This window comes from Penicillium taxi, assembly GCF_028828555.1.
Source record: "Penicillium taxi strain IBT 34144 chromosome Unknown utg000005l_segment0_segment0, whole genome shotgun sequence".
Classification (NCBI taxonomy): Eukaryota; Fungi; Ascomycota; class Eurotiomycetes; order Eurotiales; family Aspergillaceae; genus Penicillium; species Penicillium taxi.
In genome coordinates, this window is record NW_026643207.1 from 1,221,106 (window position 1) to 1,240,637 (window position 19,532).

Sequence of the window (19,532 nt, forward strand, 5' to 3'; positions counted from 1 at the left end):
TGAAGACGGATAATTTTTAATTTTTAACTTTTCTTTAGAAAAAAGGGTTATGTGGTGTTTGAATGGGAAAGACATGGTTACTTTTGTACGGGCTTTATATAGTCAAGCTAGATAAAGATCGATTGCACTCTTGAAACGTTCATGTCAGAATTCCACGGGTGCTTTTCAAAAGAAGTGAGCCTCAGCTCTGATATTATACACACCATTTGGTTATTATTCACGGTGGTGATACCTACTGAAACCCAAAGAGGTTGGAGAACTTTTGAACCTACGCTACCCTGAGGACTCACCCGCCTAGGTGGCATCAAAAAGTTCGTGAAGTTCAAATCTCCTACCTAAAATTACCTACCTAGGATTGTCGAGGTCTGACGTCCAATCCACTGCCAATTGAGTACCTAGTTAGTCTCAATGAATATTCTCTTCACTTCTTTCTTTCCAGATTCCTCAACATTCCGAAGTTCTCAGGTCCTTTCTCAAGTGAATCTTCAAATTCCATCTCACTTTCATTACTCTTATCACCCTTCGAAATAAACATGGAGCATATTTTGACGCCTCTGTCAAACTCTGAATAGATCATTTGCAGAACTTCTAACATCCAGTAGATTCACTTCACAATTTACAAATCTTCAGATTTATTGACAAGATCAGGGTTGCCAAAGATAGAAGTTGGTTTGGTGGTTACTACATCCCATTCAACAAATCCTTTACCGATTTCAAGAGAAACATGCTCAAAGTGATTGGAGCCGGAATCGTCGCAAAGCGTTGTTTGCTTGGAACTAGTGCTTCATGCACTCACGGTCTCTTGCAACATGTACTACGTTGACTGCCAATAGTTATATCCTTGACTTCCCTATTCAAAAGTGATCTGTCTGCTTCAACCACTGAGAAAGGCGGTCTCGTCTCAGTCAAGCTCACTGGGTCCCCTGTTGGCTCTTTCCTTAGCCTCTTCTTTCTGACAAAGAAAATTGATTTGCGCCGACTGAGCTGATAATGAACGTATCAAGCTCAAGGTTTTAAGAAGGCTCCCAACCCTCCATCCTTTCCCTTAGTTTCGATCTGACCTCTTTCCGGTGCTATATACGTCTCCCATCCTCTAAATGAGACCGAAAAACTACGACTCCGTCATTCCTATGGATCTGAGCGAGCCTTCTTCTTGTTTCAAGGCCTAGATTTACATAAATTCATGACTGTGAGAAAGGTCGTAGGATTATGCGCAACTAGGTGGCAGAATATGCTCAGACTCAGAAGATCCAGATCTCTATGACCGTTGAAAAGATCACTTGGTTGGATCGTTTTTACGGACTTGAATTCAACTTTCTCACTGTGCACAGCCTAAATATCTTTAAATATGAAGATCGAAAGACAGGTCGTGGTATCTTGCAAGGCTTGACGCATCTTCATTACGAGGTTGGGCCTCAATATGAAGTTATTGCTCTAATAATTTAGGGTAGTAGATCACACGCCTACCGAACTGGTCCATCGTAGTCTAGTACAGTAGTCCAGTATCAGCCTGTCAGGAAAGAGAGGACTTGATTCAACGAAGGAAATTCAAACATCTGTGGAGAATGAAGATCCCATCGAGTAGGTTGTTGGTAATTCGGTTACGGTATGGCAAATAGTGGAAGTCTAGTTCTTCTATACATCGGGACATGCTACTCAGTATAGCTGTTTCTCGAGCAACGATTCCAAGAGTATAGGCTGCCACAGTGTTGAACGTTTACTTATTAGACTGGAAGAAGAGTATTGAGGATGAACTCAGGTCTTGGCAAATCTAAAAGTAGAATGTATCATCATGCATGTATTTATCGCCCTAGCGAAATGCATCACGGCCAATGGGATCACATTATTTGTAGTATATTGATCTAGTGCTTAAAACACTTATCAAATACATAAAACACGAGCAAGATAGCAGCTCTACTTAGAGACTATGTGAGATTATCTATTCTTAAATGTCCAATAATTGCTAGAATGTACTCTGTAAGTTCCAACTCCATTTGAGACACTGCGCCACTTACATCACGTGACAAATCGACCCGCCATCCGCGGCAACCTAGCCTTCCCAACCCAGCTCTTACGCTAAACAACTCTCATCTCATAATCATTCTCACACCCTACCTCTCTCCTTCAATATCTTCCAAGGCCTCTAAATTGCTCATTCCATACTCTTCTAAGTCAGGCCGATTTCCTTGGGCTTCCAGGTCAAAGACGCCCGGTTGGTTGACCCCCAATCAAAACACAGCGACCCTGACTACTTGAAAGTAGTCTGGCCCTCGCAGCTTTTCAGGAACTCATCTCTAACATTCTGAATAATAGCTTCACTTTTCACGATGACTTCCGAACACCCTTATGACCCTTATATTCCCGCTGGAGGCGCTGGTGCCTCTGCGCCGAATGGTAACCAGCGAACCGCCGCTTTGCAAGCTGTTAGTCTCATCCCTTTGTTACCTAGCGATCCCTCCAAAAAATTCCTCGGACGAATCCCTCAGACATGCGATTCATTGCACTGCTTTTAACTTCATAGAAAATGCGCGCTATTGAAGTCGAAGGGGGGCAAGAGGCACTCGGTGGCGTCCATCTGTTACCATGCACACTAACATTTTCGCCATAGCAAATTGATGACACTGTTGGTGTGATGCGCGAAAACATCAATAAGGTTTCTCAACGTGGTGAGCGCCTCGACTCTTTGCAGGACAAGACGGACAACCTGGCAGTATCAGCCCAGGGTTTCCGTCGAGGTGCCAATCGCGTGCGCAAGCAAATGTGGTGGAAGGATATGAAGATGCGTGCTTGTTTGATCGTTGTGGTCATTATTCTGCTAGTGGTCATTATCGTGCCTAGTAAGCTACAATTGCCTAGATCTTCGAATTTCAAGAGAAGAATGCGACGCTAACCCATCTCCTGCAGCTGCTGTTCATTTCTCCAAGTAAATGGAAAGCCTCGCGCCATGCATGCCGCCACGAGCTTTGTGTTTTCTAGTTGGGAATACGGAATCTTTGAATTTTTATTACCCGGTTTACTGTCGTTGAAGCCATGGCGCTCCGTCTTTTCTTCCCAACCGCTAATACCTCCTCCTGTTTGATTTTTCGCGTGTTCTGAATGACCAAATATGCCCTCTTGAACTCTCTCCCTCCCATATGATGAAATGCGCCGATCTTCCCCTATGGCATCGCCTGGGTGAAGATGTAAATGATCTTTACCATCATGCCTGTGTTTTTGAGTTATGTTACTATCCTTTTGCGAATTGTTGTAGCACCAATGAAGTCAGTCAACCCAGCTCGGCTTATTCTATTCAAATCTCAACGCCATTTAATGGAAAGCCCTAAATCCGAATCTAAATAGGCATAATACTGCCAAGACGTAGAGTCGGAGTGATTCAAAAGTGAAGCGATAAAAGACGTAATCAGAGGTTTCTATGCCGTAATAGAAGTGGAGGAAGTGGATATTATGTTGCAGGCCTAATTAACGAGTAAGAATCTCGGACTGGATCAGATAACTGGGATCAAGAATTAACGTGAAATATCTGGGGTAGCTTCCCATGTATATGCCCCTTCTTTTGAGATGGAGAAATGGAATGATTTAAAGTACTAACAAGCCTCGATCCTATAAAGTACCTAGTTGCTTTCTTTAGATCTGACCCTACCTATTCCGGAGTATAGCCTTTCCCGAGCCCTGTAGGGTAACTTATACCGTATTTGCCGGAAACAAATTATGCACCAATAGATCAGAATTTTCATAGTAAAACACAGACTACACAATTGACTAATTCCCATGATTAACTACTATTCTCCGAGTGAGTTATTCTGATACAAAGTCAGAACTAAATCGAACTCGCTAGAGTCCCCACTTCTAATTGGGCAACTTATCGCTCCGAGGCCCGGCCGACAATCTCTAAAATCTTTAACTTGTTAGTCACACCTCATTCTCTCTCTTCTTGTCTTTCTACACCACTTTCCCTTCCCACATAATTAACTAGGGGGCAGCCTCCCTACTGACCTCGCTATTACTTCAATTGCAGCTGCCGCATGTTGTTGAAGATGTTGTCCCTTCGCTCCGCTGTGCGGAGAGCTTCCACTAAGCCCCTCCGATCGCTCTCCACACCCAACACTGTTTCGCCATTGCGAGCTGTAGCTGCTCGCTCCGTCTCGACTCCTCTGCGTCATGGCCGTCACTTCTCTCCCTCTGCCGATTCTCATCTCAACTCCACACGTAACACCGTCGTTCAACTGCTCAGCAACATCGGCTCTAAGCGTGAGGTCCAGCAGTATCTGTCCCACTTTACATCCGTGTCCTCTCAGCAGTTCGCTGTCATCAAGGTCGGTGGTGCCATCATTACCGAGCACCTCCAGACCCTGTCGTCCGCTCTCGCATTCTTGAACCATGTCGGCCTCTACCCGATCGTTGTCCACGGTGCTGGTCCCCAACTCAACCGGATGTTGGAGGCCGCTGGTGTTGAGCCTCAGTTCGAAGATGGAATCCGGGTCACTGATGGTAAGACCTTGGCATTGGCCCGTAAGCTGTTCCTTGAAGAAAACATGAAGCTGGTTGAGGAACTGGAGCGCATGGGTGTACGTGCCCGTCCCATCACCGCTGGTGTTTTCTCCGCCGACTACCTGGACAAGCCGAAGTATAACCTTGTCGGCAAGATCAATGGCGTAGACAAGAAGCCGATTGAGTCGGCCATCGCTGCTGGATGTCTGCCTATCCTCACCTCTATGGCTGAGACCCCCGACGGACAGGTCCTGAACGTGAATGCTGATGTTGCTGCCGGTGAGCTGGCCCGCGCTCTGCAGCCTCTGAAGATCGTTTACCTCGCTGAGAAGGGTGGTCTGTTCAACGGTGACACTGGTGAGAAGATCTCTGCCATCAATCTCGATGAGGAGTACGACCATTTGATGTCCCAGTGGTGGGTGCGCCACGGTACTCGCCTGAAGATCAAGGAGATGAAGGATCTCCTGGATGATCTTCCCCGTACCTCTAGTGTCGCTATCATACACCCAGCTGACCTCCAGAAGGAGCTGTTCACTGACTCCGGTGCTGGAACCCTGATTCGCCGTGGTAACAAAGTTAACGTCAAGAGCTCTCTGTCCGAGATCGAGGACCTACAGGCGTTGAAGGAGGTTTTGATCCGTGACCGTGAGGGTCTCGATGCTAAAGCGGTTGTTGACCGCTACGTCGAGGGCCTGAAGGAGCATGAGTTCAAGATCTTCTACGATGACCCCATGGAGGCCCTGGCTGTGGTTCTGCCCCCTCAGCAGGGTTCCCTGATTGCCCAGCTGGCTACCTTTACTATCACCAAGGCTGGCTGGCTAACCAACGTGGCTGACAACGTCTTTGTTAGCATCAAGAAGGACTTCCCCAAGCTGGCATGGACTGTCAAGGAGGATGATGAGAACCTGACCTGGTTCTTCGACAAGGCTGATGGTAGCCTCAGCCGTAACGGCCAGGTTTTGTTCTGGTACGGCGTCGAAAACGGTGACGAGGTCAAGCAGTTGGTCGAGGAGTTCACCAAGAACGGCCGCCAGATGTTCGGTGATATCAACCTCGAGGCGCGCCTCCACCGTGCCCACGAGGCTGCTTCTAGCATTCTTTCCAAGGGCTACGGAGCCAGCGCCGCCTCTGCTGAACAGAAGCGTGGTTTCTCCACCAGCTCCAACGTCCTGCGCGCTTCCCGCGCCCAGCGCCCTGCCGTGGCCGTTCGCGGTATTCGTACATATGCGACCACCAACCCCAACCCTCCCCTCGGTGAGAAGAACGCTTCAAACACCCGCCCCGCCAAGGTTGCTCTCATCGGTGCCCGCGGCTTCACTGGCCAGGCTCTGATCAATCTGCTCGACGCCCACCCAAACATGGATCTCCGCCACGTCTCGTCCCGCGAGTTGGCTGGTAAGAAGCTCCAGGGCTACAGCAAGCGCGAAATCATCTACGAGAATCTTAGCGCCGAGGACGTTCGCAAGATGTCCGCCAATGGCGATGTCGATTGCTGGGTTATGGCCTTGCCCAACGGCGTCTGCAAGCCCTTCGTTGAGGCTGTCAATGAGGGTGCCAGCAACGGCAACGTTATCATTGATCTGAGCGCCGACTACCGCTTCGACCCCACCTGGACCTACGGCCTGCCCGAGCTGGTCGACCGCTCCAAGATCGCCCGTGCCACTCGCATCGCTAATCCTGGTTGCTACGCCACCGCTGCCCAGCTCGGTATCGCCCCACTCGTTCCCTTCCTTGGTGGCCAGCCCACAGCCTTTGGTGTCTCCGGTTACTCTGGTGCTGGAACCAAGCCCAGCCCCAAGAACGACGTTGAATTCCTGACCAACAACATCATTCCTTATAGTCTGACTGACCACATTCACGAGCGTGAGATTAGCGCTCAGCTCGGTGCTAGCATCGCCTTCATCCCCCACGTCGCTGTTTGGTTCCAGGGTATCCACGTAAGTTCTTTCTCATTACCTGTATTGATCTCCTTATACTAATGTTTCGTCGTCATAGCACACCATCAGCATCCCTCTGAAACAGAAGATGACATCTCGTGACATCCGCAACCTTTACCAGGACCGATATGCCGGAGAGAAGCTCGTCAAGATCGTTGGCGAGGCTCCACTAGTCAAGAACATTGCCGGCCGCCATGGTGTCGAAGTTGGTGGATTTGCTGTCCACTCAAGCGGCGAGCGTGTCGTTGTCTGCGCCACCATCGACAACCTCCTCAAGGGTGCCGCTACCCAGTGTCTCCGTAAGTCCTAAACTTCAGATACTTCCAAGCAGAGCTAACAATTCAACAGAGAACATGAACTTGGCTCTGGGCTACTCTGAGTACGAGGGCATTCCCCTGGATTGATTGCTATATAAGCGATAAGGTGTAATGCCTTCGTGTCTGCCCGTTATTTTAGTCATATCCACATGCATCATCCGAGTTTCTTTGAGTTGCAAAGAATATAGCTTGAAAGTGTCTTGATTATTTTCCCCCTTACACTTACTGGATCTCGGATTTCTTTGATATTCATTTATCTCCTGACAACGTCGACCCTAGACTTTGTTTTTGGCAATTTGGAGAGTGTTGCTCTGTGGAGCTCTGTTGATGTCGATTTATCGTGTATTACATTCCGTTTATATCGGATTTACTATCTTCTTCTAGGTTGTATATGATGCCTCCAACGTTTTAGGGAAGATTTTCAATGGCACAAACAAAAGTAGATCTGCTTCTTACATTCTATTCTTCCTACGGTATGAATTTCCAATTTTCCATGTTAGCCTCCAAAATACGTAGGTACTACTGCCCAGGTACAATTACACAAGTGACTGCAGGAATACGAGGCGAAAGTAACGTACATGAAGCTAAGTATAGAAGTTCCTCTCTAGCCACGTACCGGTAGTAGTTTGATATGTTTTGAGTTGAGAGCCTTTAGAAAGCCGGATACACCGAGGCACCTGGGCAAATTCACTTATGTAGTATTTAAGAAAGAGTGGTATGTGATGACAAGAGGCTGAAGATATTGTGTTCTATTCAAATCTACTTATGTACAGTTTTAGAATAATGGTATCAGTCATATTTAATTAGGATACATACAGTCTTATAATGCAAATACTTATTTACTTGCGCAGGCAGATACGTAGAAATACCAGTGTTATGTTTCAACGTCACCACGCGCGACTCTTCTCTTCAACACTCCATTGTTAACCAACAATCTCCCTCCTACACCCTCTCTTTCAGGAATGCGATTGTCCTCAAATATCAGCTCAGAGTGAGTACGGAAATCAATTTAGTCAATCAAACCTTCAAAGATTCTCGATTGATAGCATCCACTCCATCCTCACTTCAGACTTGGACTTCTATTCAACCACGACTTTCATAACTATCATTTCTCCATTATCGTCATCTTTTTTCACTATCTTGCATTGCTTGAGACTGTCGAGTCGGCAAAGCTGTTTCAAAGATCAGTTATCGACGCTGAGTCTCATAACCCCAGTGTTTAAGTCTAAGGACCGGCCGCCAACATGTTTTATAGCCACGATAGTAAGTTTTCCCATTCATTGATGATATTATCAAAGCCCCAGGATAGGAGATCAATTGTTGCTAATTCTCGAGCCTTGAAACAGTCCTCACCTCTCCGGAGCATGGCGTCGCCACCATATGGTAACCATGAACAACCCGCTTTCCGTGTTGAAATATACTGACTGATAATGATAGGCTCGTAGCAACTCTAGGATCTCGATCCGTTACTAGACGATTTAATCGAAAAGCTATTCTTGACGTCGACGTTACCGAAGCATGCCGTGTCATCATCAATCCTGATGCGCCTATGGCGCTGCGACTTCAAGGAAACCTACTGTATGTTATCTCTCTTAATCTCTCCATGAACACCATATCAAAAGAGCTGTCGTGACTGACATATTCTTAATCTTTGCAGGTACGGAGTCTCGAGAGTCTTTCATCAACAATGCGGGTATACTCTGCTCGACACTCAATCTATGCACGATCGGATGATTAGTATGCTGAAGCAGATTCCTAAAGGTGGTCTTGACCCAAATGCTGGAAGAACTAAGTGAGTTTGATTCAATCCTCACTGGATTTGCTCTTACTTCGATCTGGTGCAAAGCTAACCTCATGCAGGCCAAGCAACATCGTCCTCCCATACGATCTGGCCTTTCTCCCTGAGACTGGTCTACAGGGAATCGATCTCTCCTTCATTGATATTCTCCCTGACTTGAAAAAGTCAGCCGCTTGGGTTAAATCTCCAGATCAAAGTCAATCCAGCATGTCTCAACTCGGAAGCATTCAGCTTGATTTTCCCTCCGACCTTCTCTTGGACAGTGATCTACCCAACATGAAAGATGACACCGATACAATTTCTCGAAAGCGAGGCCCTGATGATGAAGAAGGGATCCTCCTGCAGCCTGACTTTGAATTCGATGAGTACGGTAATATCGTCGAGTTTGATGCGGGCCATATATCTCCAACAAAGAGAAGACGCATCACTCCAGCCCAGATGGGCTCGCATTCTCAATTGGGAAGAGAAGGAGGTTTCACCATGGAAACAGATCAGCTTCATGAAGTGAGTGCTTGAATGCCTTAAACAAAACTGGATGGAATTAACTGACATCATACAGATACAGATGCTGGACGACTACCTGATGGAGGTAGATCTCCCCACGAATGGTAACAACGTTTTGCTTAGAGAGAGTGCAGTTATTGAAGAGTGCAAACCTGGACCTGGATGTCCTGAAGAAAGACAACAGGTACAGACGAAAAAAGCTCGTCCGATAATGCCTTCTGACTACAACACCACTCTCCGCAATACGGACCTTTCACAGTGGAACGAGAGCTATACAGCATTCATGGAGCAGGCAGCGAAAAACAAGCATCAAAATAAAATGCACACGATCGCCAAGAACAATGCAGCTTTCTGGGTTTTCGGCCAGGGAATCGGCGCTGTGGGAACTGGGCTGGGTGCACATCGAGAAGTCCACCCTCTGAGCTGTTATGCGGGCAATCAGTTCTACAGCATGCTGTCCGGCGATAGCAACACGATCAAAATGAGTTGTGCAAGGGGAGACTATGACGAAGAAAGCAACACGCCTACAAACAAGCACCGAGGGGGCCACCAATCTGATGAAGCGGACGTGGAAATCGGCCGGGACGCGCCCTCAAACGTCCTTTTCGATGACCACAGCTCGCAAGCGCCGTGGAACATCACCGCCTCGATCAAAAGCTCTAATATTGGTCTGCACAGAAGTGCAAGTGATCTCTCTGCCCGCGGACTCCACGACTCAGCCAGCTTCATCGGCTCCCGAATCCGCGGTCGTCTCACAAGCGCCAGTCCCCTTGCTGGACGAGGATTGCGCGAACGACTGAGCAGCCTTACCCTCCAAGAAGATGGACAGGCCGATCTGGAAGATTTTGAAATCACCAAGTACCTGGAAAACGAGTTGGCAGAGGACAACGAAGACATTAGCATGCTATCCGTATCGCGACGAGCTGTGGCGATCGATCGAGCCGTTGCAGTGCTCGATCAGGAGAGCCTGAGCTTTTTTGACTTCATCAAGAGTAAGACTGAGCAGTCTAGGTATTCTGGAGAGATCTCGTTCTCAGAGCTTCTCCCGCCTACCCATACGACGCGTCCTGTGGCTACCCAGGGCTTCATGAACGTTCTTACCCTCGCTACGCGGGGTGTGCTGGACGTGTCTCAGGGCCCCAGCAAGGATGCTGGTTCGTATGTGTGGCCTGACCGTTTCAAATATGGAGAGATCTTCATGCAGCCATTCGAATAAGCGCATTTTATCCGACAGCATTACTAGCTATGATTTTTAACGCAGCAGTCACAACTTATGATCCTATATGGCTTATTCAACAACATGCTTTGCAGAGTCGACTTTCATTCATCTGCATGGAAGCTTTACCAGTGACTCTTTTTCATGGTTCCTTCACTTCCAGTTGCTTTTTTCCATGTCGATCATCCTTCTATCTGCTTAAGTTCTCGATTCGCGTTTATGATTATGATTTATGAGCTCAGGTGAAATGTCCCTCAGCTGAATATTCTTGGTGGATGAGGAAAGAGATAGCATTTTTCTTAAGTATGATTCGGACAATTTCAATGATCTTTATATTTAAGCTCAAGGTTTTCCACATGGCATTTGTATACTTCGTTTCAAGTTCGATTGTTTACACTACGCGTTCTGTTCGTGAATCTTACCAGGTCACGGCGTATCACGTATAGGATACGGGATGGTCGGAACAGTAATAGTAATAACACTCGAACTTTACCAGGTATAGTATACCAGTGTGTATTTTGATAAGATTTTATAGAAACTGCTCGATATTCTAGGTATCTCGAGGATAGATTTTCCAACTGAGATTATGCTTGTTTCTTATCATTCAAGCCATCTGTGATCTAAATGGTGCGCCCAGGTGCGCCCAGGTGCGCGGTCGAGAATCAGCCTGGTTGGCGTGATAAGGGCGATGATAGTGCTCACCTAGACAGGTGATTCTTGGATCATATGGCTTTATGGATTTAATTTATCATTGAATCTATTGCTACCTATTCTAGATATCCTATATACTCCTTAGGTAGAATTTTAAATATCTGTAGCATCTATACATTTTCTAGCAGGTAACTTCACTCTGGGCTGACAATATTTTGCCTGATCGATGTTCGGGTGAATCCCGCAGCCTTGGAGCCTGAGGACTGAAATAGATCTGAAATGATCTGAAATTTGTACTAAAGATATTTAGATAACAAAAAGACATGAGATCTTGAATTATTTGTAGGACTCAATCCAATACCTGCGTTTGAGGATGGCGTGCTGACCGCCTGAAATGTAAGTGAAATACTCGGAAACCGGACTCAAAATTACGCGGACTGGGTACACTTCGCCACCGGTAATCTCGTCTTGGTCTTTCGATTTCTTTCCTCCTTCCTCCTCTCTTACCCAGGTTTCCCCCCACCAAAATTTCTATCACTTTTCTTATCCCAACTCTGGGAACCCTCATCAAAATTTTAACTTCTCAGGGCTCTCACCTTGGGGATTCCCTCATAATGGGTCGCACTGTTGACCAGGAGGTCCACGCGGCTTTCGTTGAATTTCGCGCCAAAGAAGATGACAAGGTGCGTGACTGTTATTTTCGGTAAATACCAAGCAGACAAACTAATACACAGGCCGGTTTTTTTTGTAGTGTCTCTCCGTCCAGTGCATTTACTGCCAACAGATAAGGGCAAAGAACACTTCGCGACAGAAGCAGCATCTTCTTGAGTGTCCTGGTCTGCGTGGTCACCCGAATGCGACCCAAGCCTCTCAGCCAACCCAGACGCCCAATGGTCTCACTTCCAATGGCTATCCCGGAACACCCAACGGCCCTAACGCTTCTGCGCCCGGTCCCAATGGCCCTTCTATTCCTACACCTAATGGCGCAATGATGACCAACGGTGTAGTCCCTCACACTCCTCTGCAGACTCCGCTGCAGGCTTTGCAAAATCGGCCCCCGATGCAGACTCCTGGTCCGCCCGTCGGAGGACCTCCAGGTTCGGCCCCGCAGTCCGCGCAAACGTCGCGTCCGACCCCAAAGCCAAAACCAAAATCAGCAAGCTCCAATCTTCCTGCGCCACCTCTAGATGATGTTCACGCCGCCTTTGTAGAGTTTCGCGCAAAAGAAGAAGATAAGGTAGGCGCGTCCAAAGCAGAATGACGTCAACTTCCATTTTGTTGATCACCCGAAGTGGAAGTCTTAATAGAAGTCAAACTAACGCGATACTAGTGTCTTTCGGTGCAATGTATCTACTGTCAACAAGTTCGTGCAAAAAACACAAGTCGCCAGCGCCAGCATCTTCTTGAGTGTCCCACCTATCTCAGTGTCATGAAGGATTCAATTCCTGCCAACAACTTGCTGCACACCTTCCCGGAGGGTGATGTAGCTCGATCGCTTCAAATTCCTGCACCTACACTCGAGCTTGATTTCCGCATGAGCATCAAGATGAACCCCAAGGTCGCTGTTGGCCCGAGTATCTGGGGTCACCGCGAATGGGTTTCTTTCATTGGTGGCCAGTGGGCTGGTCGATGGGGCAAGGGAATTATTCTCGTGGGTGCACACAATCACTGATCACATTTTGCAATCACTAATATTCTTGGAACAGCCTGGCGGTCAAGACACACAAGTTATCACCAAGGACTCAACCACCAATCTTCACGCAAGCTACATTCTGCAAACTGCTGATGAACCGCCTGCTTTCATCATGGTTCGCGCCGATGGATGGCTTACTGGATCCAAGGATGTCTTGGACAAGGTTAACGACTCCGGGATGGCTGATGGTATCAACCCTAGCAGCTATAAGTATCGCATCAACCTCTCAATGGAGACCGGTGATGAACGTTACATTTTCATCAACAGTTTGATGTGGATTGGCAGCGGCTGCCGCCGCGGTCATGAAGGTAGACCTTCCGTTTTCGATATCGTTAATATTTTACTGATATTTGAAATAGTCATTTTCGACGCGTTCCGTGTGAACTGAACACCGGGTTATCCAATCTTTTGCTGTTCTTAAGCGATATCTTTACTGCCCGTGAATCGAACAGGCGCCCGCATTTATTTCAAGTTTTATTAAATGGCGCACACCCTTTTTATTTATTATGATGACCTGCTTATCGCCGACATGATTTTGACTAACTTCCCTTTTGCTCCAACATGGATTCTTGAAGCCTAGTATTTACTTCCGTTTCTCTTGTATCTCTTACTGATTATGTTTTCCCACGTGGATTTTCACCATTCTCCAAGATTTTACCACTTTGAATGTGACAGGTATGGACTTGCCAGGTATGAGCTGCTTGATGGTGATTTAATTATCACAATAATTTGAGCTGCCACAGTCTGACATTTGAAATGAATCAAATTTTCAATTTCCTCGTTTTCCATACCAGATACTCTATAGAGTGTAAATAATAGTGGGCCTCAGTGTACAACTCTGCTCAATTCACCGCTTTATTCTCTCGGCAGAATCAATATCGTAATTATCGTACCGATATTGGTAGGCAGTGTTATAGCGCTGTATTAATACTGGAAATATTTGGAGATCTCTAATTGCTCACCTGGACGCTCTTTCCAACGTTCTTGTGAAACTTTCAGATTAGCTTGGCGTGTTGATCGTTATATCAGCGGCCTTGGGGGCTAGAACTGAGAGTGTATCAATATTCAACAATCGATGTAGACTCTGGGACTCAGGAGTATCTATAAGAATGTATTCTGCCAATATTTATCATTAGGTGAAAGAAACAGCATTAGAGATTGCAGATCTGTCTGCTACCATATCTTCTAGGCAGGCATTCAGTCAATGACATTGTGATGTCGACTGCTGCGATTCGTACATTTATGTAGGGAGCACTTTTTATAATCTTCATTTCTGTGAATTATCTAGGACCAGATATCAGATATCAAATAAATCAGGTGCCCTAGTTAGAAGGGCTCTAAGGTTATTTATCAAATCCCAAAAATTGAAACCGTTCGACATCCAGAGCTGACAGCTAGTCAACAGTGGCTGACTTCTCCATCTGATCTAATTCTGTTGTGTATATTGCAATGAGAATTAGTATAGGGGCATGAGACGACTATTCTTCGTGTTGACTAAGATGTGAAGGGGATCAAAACTGACATGGAAGGCGGGAGACTTTGGAACGCTTTTGAGATGATTTCCAATTAAAGCCCAAAGGGGCACCCAAATTTTTCAAACTGGCCCAAGCTGAAGCAATACTTATCAGGATTTTAATCATACGGTCTCTAATTCCAAGGTTCGTCGTGAATTTGCAGCTTTGGAATCTGGATCTACCCAATAGGCTCAACTTGATGGGTTTAGGATCTGGCTTTCTATATCTCAGATAACACATAGGCGGGAGCCTTGCCATCCCTTGGAATGGATATTATGCAGCAGTCAAGTTTATACAGAGTATCGAGTATAAAAACCTAAAATATGGATATTGTGTACAGTGTTTTTGTGTAAAATACCTTCCTCAATGTCTCAAATTTGTTTTGTAAAAATACTCCTGGAAGCGGTCTGGCGGTATCTATATCGGCCATTTTACCCCATATTTTGGTATCCACGAACTGCATTGCAATACCGTTTTTAACCTTAAATGCTTACCGGACTTTTTGACTAGCTTTAATTTTACGTTTATTACCCAGGTATGGAGTATTCTTTTAGCGTAATATGGACTAAACTCCATACTTCCGATGCAATACATTGATACCATACATACCCGATATATTTTTCGATTACAACGAAAACAATAACATGTTATTGATCCTTGAATCAGTTAATACCTACTACCTAGGTAAAGTAGGTATTTAACATTTGGATCTGCCTAGGCGCTAGATGATGTATGAGGTTTCAACACTCAATGACGGTTTCAAGGTTGCCATCTGTGTTTTTTTTCCCAGGTTTCAAACTTCCAATGTTTACGACCTCATAAGTAACATTACTCGCCTTTTCAAGACTCGAACATCAACCCATACAGATATGGGGGTGTGCCTGAGGATATATTCATTAGGAGCTGTCCAGGCGAAGTGTCGTATCTGAGGAAGGGAGAGTGAGGTTATATTGATGTTCAACCATGGAAGATTCTATCATAGATTTCTTCAAATTGGGAGAGTGGTTATCCAAAGATTTCAAAGGAAGTCTAGAGGCTCACCATCCGATATCACTTAGTCACTGAATTCTTCGGCAATCAGCCTCATAATTTGGAATTGAATCCTTCGTAATATTGTTAGACAATATTGAGGGGCAGGTTTCGACATCTGTCTAGTTGTGTATTTCTCTGTGTGTGCAAGATGTCTAAAAAGCCTTCGAGGTAAAATTGGCCAGGAGTTAGTGAAATGAACAGTTTTGAATTGATAGGGAAGTAGATAGATACAGAGGGATATGCAGAGAGAATGGGTGTGAGAGTAGATGCAAATGATAGAACAAGGGGTATAAAGGGTGGGAATGACAGAGGACTTGTAACGATAATCACTTCCCCAAGTTTTTTAAAGGGTTAATTAAACTGATAAGAATCATGAATAGTACCAAAAAGCCGATAAAAATTCATCACAGTAATAATCATATAACAAGCACAATAGTGTGCATCAAAATGAATTAAAATATAGATTCTTAGAGAATCATCAAGCTACAAATCGGCAGTTATAATCAGAGCTATAGACAGCAAATACCCACAGTCAAGGGCTTTCCCACTAGACTATTATACCTGAAGAAGAGGTTTTGAGCATGATACATAGTTAAGTGGCTGGCTCGGGAGTCACTACTAAGCGAATGCATCGGCTTCAATCTTCAAATTGACTGCTATTTACGAAAAATCTTCGATCAAATAGTTGCATCCATTCCTTTAAGTTATCAACTACACGTTCGTGAAACATTGAAGCTGAAAAGCCAGTTTAATTGAGCAAGATGAGACCTTGGAGAAAGTCAAAAGGGATATCAGGCTGATATCTCCTTAAAACCCCTGCCAAGAAGGCTTAAGTGCTTTGTACGACTCAAAATACTTATTTTTGTTACTCATACAATACTGACCAATCTTCGTGTCAACTTTCAGCTTATATTTGCTTTTTCAGCGCAGAAAAAAAGCGGGAGCCACCTACAGATGACACCTACATACCTTTTATAACACTATAATTCAAATTTAGCTCTACCCACTTAGGTAAAGCCTAAATGAATGTGAACTTAGAGTTTGATCTCGGAAAACTCGGAATTAAGAAGTTTACTAGCTTTTTAGGCGAAATCAAATGCTTTGATGACTTGCCTGCAGATAAGCATCAAAGACTGCAAGTAATACGAAAATGGCGAGATCACCTGCAGAACCAATAGGTTCGTGGAATGCAGCCCACGCGAGGCATCCCCTATCGTGAGAGGGGTCAAGGATTGTGGAGTCTCTTATAGCAGAGTAGCGAATCAAGTCCAAAATTCCGAAGAGACTTGCAAATAACTACGACTATTATATCGAGCTGGTCCGCATGAAATTGGGCTGATCTGCTTTTACACATTTCACTTGCCTCCAGAAAGACGTGTGGAGGCTAACCATGTTTCCATCTATACCCAAAGCTTTCTTTTTACTTGGCATTATCTTGCACACTCCTTCTGGCAGATGTGAGGATACCACCATCGTCCGTGATGTCGCCATCATAGGAGGTGGATCAGCTGGAACCTACGCTGCTGTGAGACTCCGAGATGAAGGAAAGTCTGTTATTGTGATTGAGAAATCAGATATCCTTGGAGGCCATACAAACACATACCAAGATCCAGTCACCAATCAGACTGTGGACTATGGCGTTGTGGTCTTCCACAACAACCAACTTGTCAAGGACTATTTCGATCGTTTGAACGTATCTTGGGTTGTCGCAGTCCCAGACTTCAGCACGTCTGCCCCCCATTGGCTAGATGTTGACACTACCAAGACGATCAACTATAGCAGCCCCGATCCTTCAGCTGCTTTCGCCGCATATGTAAGTTTCCAGGGTTATCCTATCTCAGGCTTTGAAACGCCTCGCTAAACTACAGACAGGCACAACAACTGAGCAAATACCCTCAACTTGAAGCTGGATTCTTCCTTCCTGACCCTGTACCTCAGGACCTACTACTGCCATTTGCCCAGTTCCTTGCCAAGTACCCGACTATTGCAAATGCCACCTATTCTATATTCACCTATGGCCAGGGTCTAGGCGACTTCCTACAACTTCCCACATTATACGTCTTTAAGGGTGTTGGAATAAGCGTCGTCAGTGATATAGCCGGTGGATTCTTGTTGACAACAAGCCAAAACAACTACGAGATCTATGACCATGCAACACAGCTGCTTGGGTCAGACATCCCTCTTCAACAGCCAGGTGGAGCAAACACAGAGCCGAGACAATAAAAGCATTGAGCTAATAATTCGAACTGCAAACGGTCGTCAGACGGTGAGAGTAAACAAATTGCTGATCACAATTCCGCAGAATTTGGAGAATATGGAAGTTTTCATACTCGATAAGCGGGAATCAAGCCTCTTCGGCGAGTTCAAAAATGCAGCATATTACACAAGTCTAGTGAGCAATACTGGGTTACCGGCAGGCTTCTCCTCAAGCTCGGTCAGCGAAAATACTGCATACCATCTTCCCAAACTACCTGGTATCTACTCGATTTCTGCGACAGCAATCGATGGAGTCTTTGACATAAAATACGGAAGCCCCAGGTCTATTCCAGACGTCGATGTTCAGAAAGAGATAATTTCCTACATCAAGAAGCTGCAAGCCAACGGTTTCCCAACAACCGTAGAAGGAAATCCTAATTTTGTGGAGTTCAAAAGCCATGCTCCATTCGAACTGACGGTGTCATCTGATAGTATTGCGGCTGGGTTTTATAAAGACTTGTATGCGTTGCAAGGTCATCGGAATACATGGTATTCTGGAGCTACCTTCCAGTCTCACGATTCATCGCTGATTTGGAATTTCACTGAGTCGGTTGTGCTACCGCAGTTGTTGAAATAGCTTCAGCACACAGTTTCACCCGCGGCTGAATCTACTAGAGGTCTCAATACAAATCAGTCTGACTATCGTCCAAACCCACATGTTATTGCTCCCAATCTCGTTTATGATATCTTACATAGAGTTTAGGTCGAGTCTGCAACTACTTAAATAGAGATATGTATAGTTGTGAAAGATTGTAAACCTTTACACTTCAGAAGTTGTTGACTTAGTGCCACTATCTTTTCGTCAGAAATATTGAATGAATTCCTATAAGCCGAGCGAGCAAATGTTGTTTAGGTAACTTCCAGTCCAATTATCGCCAAATAAGGTGAAGTGCCCAAGGCACCTAGTCTGTTCCATATTTTTGCACTTCTGCCCACTCCATTGTGACACCTAGATTACTGCTGGTCTCATAGATCTTTTTGTGAATTTCGACATCAATACTGCGGATTTGCGGAGATAGAAGTTGACATAAGCGGTCGATAAATAAGCACAGGCCAGAGCAAATTCTGCCATCATCCCAGTATTCATAGGCAGATATTATCGAGAATTGACTAATGAAAATCATCCAGGGTTTTAAAAGTGAAAGAAATCTACAATTCGGAATTTGGTGCTTCCGATGTCTGTCCGGCCGTATAAGGCCGCTAATCCAATAGAAAAATATTTCTTAGGGAGGTATTCGATATGAGATAAAAGATGAGAACAATGACGATGGGAAATACTCAATTTGTCGCCCAGGTGGCATTTGGATACCATATTCCCCATTTCGTTCTTTTCTCTTCAAAATATCTCTTCAGCTCTGGAGCCGGCACAACAATATAACACCAGCTCATATTTTCCCTGTAGATTCCATCCATCCATAGTGGCAGTCAGTCACCTCCTTTCAGGCGGTGGAATATGCAGTATTTCAAATGGTTTAAGTCCTGAAAACTCTGGAAGCGCTCTCAGTAGAATGTAATGGGCGTCTCAGCCGTAGTCCTATGACTTCATACGGGCTTTCTTACTAAAGTAAACGGTATACAACCCTCTACGTTCATTATTTGGGGTATCAGTAAATTATTAAACAGAGCGAACAAGCAGGACAACCACAAAAAAAACTACGGACTTTAAGTAATGTCTAACGAAATTTAATCTTTAATAATGAAACATGTAAATTCCTCATAGCGGCCGTGGACTTGGAGGCTGCGAGAAAACTCTCATTTGTCTTTCCACTTCAGTTTCCCCGTCCATGTTTCTCTCAAATACTACTGAAATCTCCTGGGTTTGCTTGATAGCTGGCTTTTTCAGTATACCCCTCTCACTGTCACTGTCTGAGCCATTAAGTGTACCACTGAGTGCGACTACCTCACCGCCCACATAGTAACAGGGATTTGGACGAGTTGGGCCTTGAATTTTGGAGAAATTACCAGAAAGTTGGTATGAATCTGGTGCGGGTGTTTCTTGGCGGTTTGATATCCATCGCATACGAATAAATAGTATTCTGAGAGAGGGGATAGAGGCGGCGAAGATAGTAAGACCTGTTTCGGCAGAGCACCATATCAAAATGCTAGAAGAATACCCTAAGATTGAT

The 19,532-nt window shown here is 45.3% G+C and overlaps 5 protein-coding genes across 5 annotated transcripts; all 5 read left to right on the forward strand.

The window, feature by feature from the left end:
• Positions 1 to 2,327: 2,327 nt before the first annotated feature.
• On the forward strand, positions 2,328 to 2,927 carry N7495_007797 (SNAP receptor SNC2; the record flags this gene model as incomplete). The annotated part of the gene is made up of 3 exons (XM_057210448.1): positions 2,328 to 2,423; positions 2,609 to 2,837; positions 2,905 to 2,927. The coding sequence occupies 3 exons, from the start codon at positions 2,328 to 2,330 to the stop codon at positions 2,925 to 2,927; spliced, it is 348 nt and encodes a 115-aa protein (XP_057059991.1).
• Positions 2,928 to 4,022: 1,095 nt separating this feature from the next.
• Positions 4,023 to 6,829, forward strand: argEF (bifunctional acetylglutamate kinase/N-acetyl-gamma-glutamyl-phosphate reductase; the record flags this gene model as incomplete). Its single annotated transcript, XM_057210449.1, has 3 exons — positions 4,023 to 6,425; positions 6,484 to 6,724; positions 6,774 to 6,829. 3 exons carry the CDS (start codon positions 4,023 to 4,025, stop codon positions 6,827 to 6,829), a joined length of 2,700 nt encoding a protein of 899 aa, XP_057059992.1.
• A 1,157-nt stretch (positions 6,830 to 7,986) lies between these two features.
• N7495_007799 (Rad21/Rec8 N terminal domain protein) lies at positions 7,987 to 10,260 on the forward strand (the record flags this gene model as incomplete). The annotated part of the gene is made up of 6 exons (XM_057210450.1): positions 7,987 to 8,005; positions 8,089 to 8,125; positions 8,180 to 8,320; positions 8,400 to 8,534; positions 8,603 to 9,044; positions 9,100 to 10,260. 6 exons carry the CDS (start codon positions 7,987 to 7,989, stop codon positions 10,258 to 10,260), a joined length of 1,935 nt encoding a protein of 644 aa, XP_057059993.1.
• Positions 10,261 to 11,525: 1,265 nt separating this feature from the next.
• N7495_007800 (DUF3237 domain-containing protein) lies at positions 11,526 to 12,992 on the forward strand (the record flags this gene model as incomplete). Its single annotated transcript, XM_057210451.1, has 5 exons — positions 11,526 to 11,594; positions 11,663 to 12,148; positions 12,242 to 12,562; positions 12,618 to 12,912; positions 12,964 to 12,992. 5 exons carry the CDS (start codon positions 11,526 to 11,528, stop codon positions 12,990 to 12,992), a joined length of 1,200 nt encoding a protein of 399 aa, XP_057059994.1.
• Positions 12,993 to 16,540: 3,548 nt separating this feature from the next.
• Positions 16,541 to 17,983, forward strand: N7495_007801 (flavin monoamine oxidase family protein; the record flags this gene model as incomplete). The annotated part of the gene is made up of 3 exons (XM_057210452.1): positions 16,541 to 16,963; positions 17,023 to 17,318; positions 17,341 to 17,983. The coding sequence occupies 3 exons, from the start codon at positions 16,541 to 16,543 to the stop codon at positions 17,981 to 17,983; spliced, it is 1,362 nt and encodes a 453-aa protein (XP_057059995.1).
• Positions 17,984 to 19,532: the final 1,549 nt, after the last annotated feature.